Genomic DNA, 9,797 nt, shown 5'->3' with positions numbered 1-9,797 from the left:
CGCAATCGCTTCAAGAACAATATTTTTCCACAATATTCAAATGCATAGTTGAATTATATTAAGGCTAATAGCTCTAGTTCCAGAAATAAAATAATATTTATTTTCTATACCAGTACATTCGTGATATCGATAACAATTCTTGTATAATTAATTGCATCAATTTATATAAATCATATTGCGCAGCCGCTTTTCCTTTCGAATCTGTTTCGAACAAACGCGCGAGATTAGGAGAAAACATTAAGTTTATCACGAAGCAATGCACGTGGTACAACAGAATATAATCAAACATTATTATCTCTAATTTCGTATGTTTATAATCATATCAGTGAGAAGTAATACATTTGTTTATGGATAATTTTATTAATGATCACTCCATAATAAAAGATATGAGTAAATGATATGTTTATAACCTATAATAATTTATATTGTAACGTAAAAACGAAGGTCACTTACTTCTAAGGGACAATGGAAGTCAGTGTAGGAGACGTAGTAATGCCTGGTGATACTATAAAAGATATTACTACAATTACCAAAAAAGAAACAATCATTTTAGGACCTGGACTTCGCCGCGAAGCTGATACAGTATTTGCATATAAAGCAGGTGTATTAAAGAAAACAGAACCAGCTGTATATTATGTAGATAGTTATCAAAAGCGGTAATCAAATTCTATTTTAAAGGGACATTTTAGCTGATTTTTTAAAAAGATTTCCATATATTGTATTTTCTTTTTATAGTTATGTACCAAACCGTGGAGAAAATGTAGTTGGTATAGTAACACAGAGAAGTAGTGATATTTTCAAGGTAGATATAGGTGCCAGTGAACAAGCATCTCTTTCATATCTGGCATTTGAAGGAGCTACAAAGAAAAATCGTCCTGACATTCAGGTCGGAGACCTTGTGTTTGCTAAGCTTTTAGCTGCCAGTAAAGATATGGAACCAGAACTTGTATGTGTGGATTCTCATGGTAAAGAAAAGAAATTGGGTGCTTTGAGCTCTGAAGGCATGCTCTTCACTTGTTCCTTGAGTCTTGTCAGAAAGATATTAAATCGCAATTCCCTATTGTTCAATACACTTGCACGTAGTCAAGCATTTGAAGTTGCAGTTGGTATGAACGGTAGAGTTTGGGTAAAAGCAAGGACTATCCAAGAAACAATAGCAGTAGCAACTGCTATTTTGGCAGCAGAATTTGCTCCACCTAATGGTATTAAAAAAATATGCTTAGACATTGAAAAGACTTTACTTTTAACTCAGTGTGGTAATTTAGATTAATTGTAATAAAGGAAGAAACAAATGTTATGAATGATTTTATTTATTGTATCAATATTTTTAATGAATTTTATAAATAAATCTGTATGATTTCTTATGTGAAATATGATGATTATGATGACAACCATTATGACAACCATTTTGATAAAAATGTAGAATTAGAGCTATATGTAGTACATACATTATTAAGTATGCTGGTCATGTATACTGCTATATTAATACAATGAAAATGCATAACATACTACAATTAATGAATACTGTTAAAAGAAATGTACATAAATTTTCATGTTATTTGCATCATTCTGATTGCAATTTAATAATGTACATTCATTCAATGAATAAATCATATCCTGGTAAAATAGCAATATGAGAAAATCAGATTATTTTCATGAAATTAATGTTATAATGTACATTCTCATATTTTGTAAAAAATTTTTAAAGCTGTTATAAAAATGAATATAATATAGCAGCTAGTATAGTTTATATCTGATGATTGCAATCAGTATCTAAGTTAAAAGTGACTAAACTAATTGCTATTTCTTCTCTGATATGTAACTAATATTTGTCTCCTGATTGTAGTATGAAAGCTAAATACTAATTAATGGTAGTATCAGCCCTTCAAGCACAACCTTGATTTTCTTTATTTTTTCCACAAAAATACTTAAACAATTTTTAACCCAGGCATGTTACATTTTCGTATTTTTCTCTTTTAATACAGGATTTGTACGTGATGGAATGTGCATTGTTCGTAGTTTATAAAATAAACCATGAACATGTCGGTATTAGGAAAACATTTTTCTACACATTATAACCGCGTATAATGTCAATGGAATGGATTCATACAACATATTAGAACTAAAATAATGCTGATTCAACGCGAACAATTTTATACGAATATGGAGTACTATTAGATTTTTTAATCTGACACAATATATTTAACATAAATAAAGTAAGTTAATATAATCAAGCGTGCATATTTAACAATTTATACAAAATATAGAAACAAAACAATAATGTGTATACTATATACAAATTTCGGTTCTAACATATGTTTTTGCGCTTTTCATTTTTTTTTCTTTTTTTTCTTTTTTACAAAATAAATAATTATATAAAGAAATCACCAAAAGCTAATACATAATTTCAGTTAATATATAACTAAATAACTTATCGCAGAATTAATATCGAGACTAATACTTATTCGCTATAACATTATTTATGGAGATATCATTATAAATCTCTTTTACCATCACTTAATGTAAGGATGTTAAACTAATATTATTGATCTAATAGATGATGACACGACAGGTATGTAGTTTTTACAAAAAGTAAAGGATTTAGAAATGATTGTATGATATTTACAAATATTTGTAAATACGTGTTATATGTAAAATATCATATAACAAAATCAGTTTTTTATGAAAAAAGCAGAATCAATTAGAAGCTTTTTGTAAAAACCACATTAAATTTCTTTTTCTTCTGGTATGTCATAGGCAAGCAGTATGTATGTTAGGGACGATTTATGGTGCCACCAGCAACCATTATACTATTTTATGGTATTGTGCTTTACTTAATATATATTTCACATGAGTGTGTTATATGAAGTAAATATATTAATGCAATACATTTAACTACAAAGATATAATGACAAATGCTATGCACGTGCTGTGCTTAATAGCTTTTGAATTTCAAAGATGTATGATTATCAATGCAAAAGAGAATTAAATGAAAGAAATCACTAGATAAAACAGAAAGCAGTCTTAATCAGAAATAGATTAAGATCTTTTTGTTGATTTTATGTAATTTATAGTATGAACATAAAATATCTGCCATTATCATTGTAGTCATAGATTTAAGTTTATAACGCTGTGATCTACCTCATAAAAATATATCTATTTTACACCATTATAGTATTTGACAATTTTTTGGTATAGAATGATAAAGACATGCCTTGTAATTAAAGTTAGCAATTAATTTTTGTGTTCATTAGTACTGTAACTAATTTGAAATATTTAGTTTAAAAAGAGCATGTGTTTATCTTATTGGAAAAAGAAAGAATCATGATTATCTTACTATTTACTTTCAATTCTAATGATATTATTTTACTGATTGTATTTCTAATGTAATTAAAGTTAATTTATGATCATCCTACATTGCATAGGTAGATATGCAGATCTTCTAATGGTATGCAATGGCAGAATTCTAAACCCAGAGGACTAAATTTTATTGTTAGTTTCTATAGCAGCTGGTAGTTATAAGAATAATTTTTCATTTTATATATCAAGTAACATTTATACTTCTTTTTTTATCAGGCTTCACCACATTATTAATGCCGCTAAATGCAAAACCTATGCCTTCACCAGACAGCTTTGATAGAGACAGTTAAATATTTAAATTACAGTACACCTATTGTTATATATTTCAGCAGAAACAAGTGATTATAATTCTATTTGAATGTGCATGATATATAAAGAGTCGTGGTTTAAAGTAATATATATGACATATTATTGCTGGATTATCTAAAGCAGGAAAAGTTATCTTTATAGAAAAAGAGTGCAATTGTTATAATGTATTATTCATCGTTTTTAAGAATATTGCATTGATTTGTAAAAATGAAGGATGTTTTATACAATCCTTGAGAAAGTGAAAAAAACACGACTCTTCTAAATGGAAAGAGGAACATGATATTCTACATGAAATACTCTTAATGAGCATATCTACTAGATCACTCTTGAAGCTCGATATCATAGCACAAAATTATCTATATGAATATGTAGATAAATATTCATCATTGCATTTCAGCATTATTATTATTTATATAAAAAATTGTCTTTGCTTATAGCTAAAATATCATGATGCCTTGGCTATATAAATATATATATTTATATTGTTATCATTATTGTTATTATCATATTATTTTTTCATTAGCGCGTATATATACCATTCACAACACAGAGTGCATAGTACGAAGCCGAATTGAATCTGTTCACCCCTATAAGATTATACTGCAGGGAAGAACAGATCATAAAGCTTCAATGTAACAACGCACAACCAATATTTATACAACCTGCGTGCACCAAATTGCTTTTTGTCAGATTTTTATATTGACAAAAGCAATATTTAACTTATGTAATTGTTTTAAGTAGAATCATTAAGGTATTATGTTTCTTATATTATGAGCTTTACTATTAACACATGAAAGACTAATACACACAAGAATCAATTTCCACAACCATTTCCATATTCATCACTTATGGTGTTTTAACTGAAATTAATCAATAAAACGCAATAAATGTAAACAAATTTATCTTGGTTCTTTTCCCGAGAAAAGTTTCATCTAAAAAATTCAAAGTTAACAATAAGTTAAAAATAAATCTCTTTTGTTTTTATTTTTTACTAAGAAAAGTCTCAACACCCACTAACACGATCTTAATAACGTATTTCACATAATGATAAATTCTGATATGGTACTACATGTAAATTGTGGAAAATAACTATGTATGTATCTGTTTGTACAGGAAGAACTTTTATCAAAACCATCAACCTTCATTGATTGACTAAGTTAAATTTTGTATGCAATTCGAGATGATACTTCTCATAAAAAATGAATATTTGTGGAAAAGATCTGTTTTAACGATCGATTACAAACTTGATTCTATCAAAGGTGATATCCAAAATATTTTAACCTATTCTACTTTTGCCCTATATTTACCACTAATCTGAACCGAATGTATGATGATCATGAATAATTCTTATTTGTTGAATGTTATGAAGATTTATTGAATGTTCTTTTTTTTTTCTTTTTCCTAAAAAGTTTATGTACCGAAACTTATTTTTCATGGATTTGTGCTATTTTGTATTTGTTAAGATTTGGTTTTGATGAAATTTGATTTCATAGCTTTTTATAATTCAATAGCAGTGGATATTGCATTTGTTATTAAGGTAGTGCAAAAGCATGTTGAAGCATTAGACATATTTGAATAGTTACATGCAAAGTTAAAAATATGAAGAATATAACATTACTAGAAATAACATTAACATAATAGAATTATTTTTATAATTAGAGTACTATGATTTTTACACTGTACACTCTCTGATTCACAGGATTTTTCCAGAAAGAGCATATGGTGCATTGACTTCCGTTATATTAACTTTTTTGGAAGAAAGCATTATCAAAATATTCTCTAAAAAACAAATGCATTCGTATAACAATAAATAAAAAAACAATAACTTTTATAAAGACACAAAAAAGGAACTTTTTTACCAATGACTTCTGCACACCTTAAAACGGCAGTAAGCAAGCCTTTAATCATACCTCGTGTTTGACAAAATTTTTTTAATCGGATGATGTGTATTATTAGCAAAAGTCTTACTCCCTGCATGATATTGTCCATTAAAATCTCACTTGTGTTCGGTGATAATGGTTAAAAATAATTGCGTAAAAAACATGAATTCATGCAGAATGTAAGACAAAAATTTGCCTCTTAATATTAATGTCGTATGATTTCAGTTTCTTCAAAAATTTTCCTTTTGTTCTTAGAATTACAGTCTTACTAAGAATATTCCTTTTTTCGCTTACAGGAGTTCTTGACTTTAAGCTCGATAACTGAGCAACTATATCGAATTTTAATGCTAGAACATCCTGGTAAACACTCTCAAAAATGTGCTACTCCATTTCACAAAACCTAGCAGAGTCTTACATATGCTTTGAACACTTTACATTATATTGTAAGTGAAAAATTTATTTCCTTAGAATACTTGGAATGTATGATGCGTCTCTCAATTTTCTGACTATAAACATAAATTTCCACTTTCGCAATAATTATCGTCTTCATCGCTTATCTGATTCTACGCATTGTGATACTTGGCGGATTCGAGGCCTCTTGTAATTCAAGTTACTTACGTTTAAGGTGACACATAAATTGTGCTCAAGCCACTTGTTAATAAAAATTAGCCACAGAAATCTAAATATTTAGTCGCTAAAGTCGCATAGGTTGCACAACGCTATTATTGTTTAAGCGTGTAGTAGTTTGGTTATTGAAATTTTCATCTTGAGGAATGTGTTCTGTTCTTTCGTCGAAAAATCCTGGATTCAGAATGATATTGGGTATAAGTTCAATCACTTCCTGCTCCTCCAGCTGCGCTGCAATTCGGGAACGGAGATTAATTTTCATTGGTCTGGGCCATGAGTTATATTAGCTTCTACCCTCTCCCTTTACCAGTGTTTGCTGGGCCATGGATATTCAAGAACAACTTATGTTATATTAACAATCGAATAATCCTATGTTCAATTTAAGATTTATATATATACAATAATAAATCAATGAAAACACATTGAGAAATCTTTCACATATATAAATATATTGCTTACCCAGCAAATATATTTGTGCTACCTTTGACCTAAGTTTTATACAGTCAAAGATTTACTAATAGCACACAATGTTATCTAGGCCATAATGCTCTATATTACTATTATTATAATATTTTCTATTCATGACACTAATCATTCTGCATAACAAATTTATACAAACCACCAAAGCTTCTTAATTTAAAATATAACAGTTAGTAAAAGAGTAAGATAAAAATTCTTTATATAAACAGAACAAGTTTGGTGGTTGATAAAGTCATAGTTTCATTCCTATGAGGAGTAAGAAAGGTGCTACTGACAGGCAAACTGCATAGAAAGATATACATATGTTACAGATTATTTTAGTGCCTTATGTTGTAAAGTGTTTTGTGCAAAAGTTATAAAAGTGTTATTGTTAAATCGGTATTGGTAAGAAAATTTATTAAACGCTAGTAAATTTTAAAAGTTGAACACTAGAAAATTCATTAAATGCTAATTTGCAGAGCGCTTGCAGTAGGGAAATATTAGTGAAAGATAATTGGCACTGTATTAGAATAGCACTAAATTGATTGAAAGGAGAATAGCTGATGTAAAGAAAGCTAGAGATCAGGGCCATAGATAAGTTAAGTGGTTAGTGATGCTATCGTTTCTGCTGCAGATTTCGTCCTCTAGATAATCATGTTATATTTTTCAAACTTAGATAATCTAGCATATTCTACTTTAATTTATTTGCATAGAAAGAAATAAGTTTCATCAGCAGAAATAAATAGCATGAAAGAGAAAGAGTAGAAGCAAAAGCTTTTAGATAAAGTTACCAGGAAATGCTTACAGGGTACTTTGCACTCACGATAGAGGAGGTAACAAGTACCTATACCAAGAATCATAAGTGTACCCATAACTATCCCTACTGCTGCCACCCAGACACGAGTGTCAAAATTTTCTACACCTGCTAAGAGATGTCTTGCAAGTTCTGAAATAATTGTCAATTATAATTAGTAAGCAATAGTATTTATTTTATATAAATACTGATTTGTTTACATGCAGGATCATGTAAAGTTATCACGTTTAAATTATGTACCTAATTCTTCATTACTGTGCTGAGTATGACCTTCAACCTCAACAATTTCTCCTCTTCCCAGCTGATTTGTTGCCCAGACTCGAAACGTGTAAGTAGTGTTTGGCACCAAGTGATACACATCAATTTGCCTCTATAAAATTATCAATTTTAATAACAACAGTCGGTGGTATAGAGATGATTTCATTAAAAGAAAAATTGTTTACAGAATTTGGAGGAATGTGCGTTGGAACAATAGGCTTCCAGTCTTCTGGTTCTTCACCCACATCCGGTTTAAGACGATATTCGGCAGTGAAATCTATGATAGGATAACCACCTGTGCCAGCTACTTCCCAAAGAATATTTGCCAATATTGTTGATGGTTTAACCCATACATTGTGTAAAGCTGGTGGAGGAGCTAAAATGGAGTAAAAAATACAATATAAACCTGCAATTACTTTAGAATTACATTTAAATTTAAGTAACTTACTTCTAACTTGTACGTTGATTCTAGTTTTGACAGCATCATGATCGTCATCTAGAGTGCATGAATAGTTTCCAGCATCATCTGCACTAACATTAATAAGTTGCAAAGCTCCATTAGGCTCAACCTTTAGTCTTTCAATTTGTCCATCTTCCCGTCCCTCCCTTATCCACATCACTCCAACAGATTCTCCTGACTGTGGCAGTGCATCTTCTTCTGCACATGCTAATGTCAAGTTCTGACCTATATCTACAGCCACAGATCTTATTGGCACTAAAGTTGCTGCTTCGTGCCATGCTAAAAACATTGTAAAACATAATCATTAAATTATGAAGTTAATGGTATTTGTATAACAATTTTATGTAGAATTATATATTTTTTGAATGACATTCTAATACTCTTTATAGGGTAAACATTTATAGATAAAAAGATATAAATTACAAATTACAATTATGAATTAATTTCAATTATTATTTAAAATATTATTTACAATAAAAAATATAAATAAAATTCACCGAGACATTAAAAAAGATACGTTTTTATTAATACAATTTACAAAATGAACACATATAAAAATTAATTGATGTACCTAATATTAGGATCCACAATTCTTCTTTTTCTAATAGAAAAAATATTTATAATAATCTAAGCATCTGAACATGGAGTTTGAATTATAGCTTATTGTATTCACTGAATGTACTTGATACTTTGTATAATTGTATCTAAATAAAATATAGTTTTTACGAAAACTTATATGTATTTTTTAAGCTTTAATATTACTAATAAGAACTATAAAAGCAATTCGATAGAAAAATACAAATTGATGCGTCGTTGTGCTATCGATTTTGATTAAACATTTAAAGGATGTAAGAACAAAAAAAAAAATCACATAATCCGTTCGGGAAGTCGAGATATACGGCAAAATTTGCATAACTCGACCCTGAATCGTAACGATCGTGTACTTAGCCCGATTTATACGCTGCACGTATATAAGCGCACGAACACCGAACGTATGTATAGTATCACATTGATCCGCAGGTGCACTTACGCCTGAACGAATATTATGTACTTACCTGCCAGAAAGAGTATCAGCGTGATAATTCTATGACCAATCATTCTCCCATATTAGACGATCTCCCATGGATGCATACGGAAACGTGTTAAGGATTTTTTCTTAGTCACATCTCTCGATCGATTTTTTATACTTTTTAAACAACATTCAGTACGCGGGAGCTGTCAAACTCATCACGCATCGCGGAACACCGCCCGTCCGGCGCTCTTTGGATTTTATTGAGTTGCAGTTGGCGCACTCTCGCGGTGGTGATGCGAACCTTATCAGAACACAGGGCTGCAACTGCATCAAAACTGAAGGTAGCCAGCTGCCGTCTTGTTTAAATATGTGAAAAGATCTCGCGACGTAAAGTTAGATGTATCGATTAGAATGATACGAATCGAAAGGATCAAATGGTTTTTCATTAATACTCATTTTATGTGTCGTTATTTTAGATCGTGACATCGTTTCAAACAATTGAAAAGGTCTAGAAATGACTAGTTACCTTATTAAATTGAATCGCTGTTACGCGGGAAGAAGTGCATCGATACTCGTATCAGAACTGGTTGAATCTGCTTTACTGATTGAGGAAGAGCT

General features: G+C 29.9%; 2 protein-coding genes across 4 annotated transcripts; one reads left to right on the top strand and one right to left on the bottom strand.

Moving 5' to 3' along the window:
- Positions 1-77: 77 nt before the first annotated feature.
- LOC132905584 (exosome complex component RRP40) lies at positions 78-1,371 on the top strand. The gene is made up of 2 exons (XM_060957061.1): positions 78-656; positions 736-1,371. The coding sequence occupies exons 1-2, from the start codon at positions 466-468 to the stop codon at positions 1,268-1,270; spliced, it is 726 nt and encodes a 241-aa protein (XP_060813044.1). The 5' UTR covers positions 78-465; the 3' UTR covers positions 1,271-1,371.
- Positions 1,372-1,884: 513 nt separating this feature from the next.
- Positions 1,885-9,797, bottom strand: LOC132905582 (contactin-2). 3 transcript variants are annotated; one of them, XM_060957056.1, is made up of 7 exons: positions 9,706-9,797; positions 9,223-9,503; positions 8,156-8,446; positions 7,893-8,083; positions 7,690-7,819; positions 7,441-7,581; positions 1,885-6,407 (listed from the first exon to the last, which is right to left on the bottom strand). In XM_060957056.1, exons 2-7 carry the CDS (start codon positions 9,263-9,265, stop codon positions 6,244-6,246), a joined length of 960 nt encoding a protein of 319 aa, XP_060813039.1. In that variant the 5' UTR covers positions 9,266-9,503; positions 9,706-9,797; the 3' UTR covers positions 1,885-6,243. The 3 variants fall into 3 exon arrangements, with proteins under 3 accessions (XP_060813039.1, XP_060813041.1, XP_060813040.1); XM_060957058.1 differs by lacking the exon at positions 9,706-9,797 and having other exon boundaries at positions 1,885-6,402; positions 9,223-9,556; XM_060957057.1 differs by lacking the exons at positions 1,885-6,407; positions 9,706-9,797 and adding an exon at positions 6,452-6,492 and having other exon boundaries at positions 9,223-9,556.

This window comes from Bombus pascuorum, chromosome 3, assembly GCF_905332965.1.
Source record: "Bombus pascuorum chromosome 3, iyBomPasc1.1, whole genome shotgun sequence".
NCBI lineage: Eukaryota > Metazoa > Arthropoda > Insecta > Hymenoptera > Apidae > Bombus > Bombus pascuorum.
Note: the sequence above shows the minus strand (reverse complement) of the source record. Positions and strands in the feature narration are given on the sequence as shown.

Excerpts from the sequence above, each read along its gene's own strand:
- LOC132905584 (XM_060957061.1), top strand. The coding sequence starts at position 466 with ATGGAAGTCAGTGTAGGAGACGTAGTAATGCCTGGTGATACTATAAAA. Across the intron at positions 657-735 it reads GTAGATAGTTATCAAAAGCG|TTATGTACCAAACCGTGGAG; the intron begins GTAATCAAATTC and ends TTCTTTTTATAG.
- LOC132905582 (XM_060957056.1), bottom strand. The coding sequence starts at position 9,265 with ATGATTGGTCATAGAATTATCACGCTGATACTCTTTCTGGCAG. Across the intron at positions 8,084-8,155 it reads AATCAACGTACAAGTTAGAA|CTCCTCCACCAGCTTTACAC; the intron begins GTAAGTTACTTA and ends ACTCCATTTTAG. Across the intron at positions 7,820-7,892 it reads CGCACATTCCTCCAAATTCT|AGGCAAATTGATGTGTATCA; the intron begins GTAAACAATTTT and ends ATAATTTTATAG.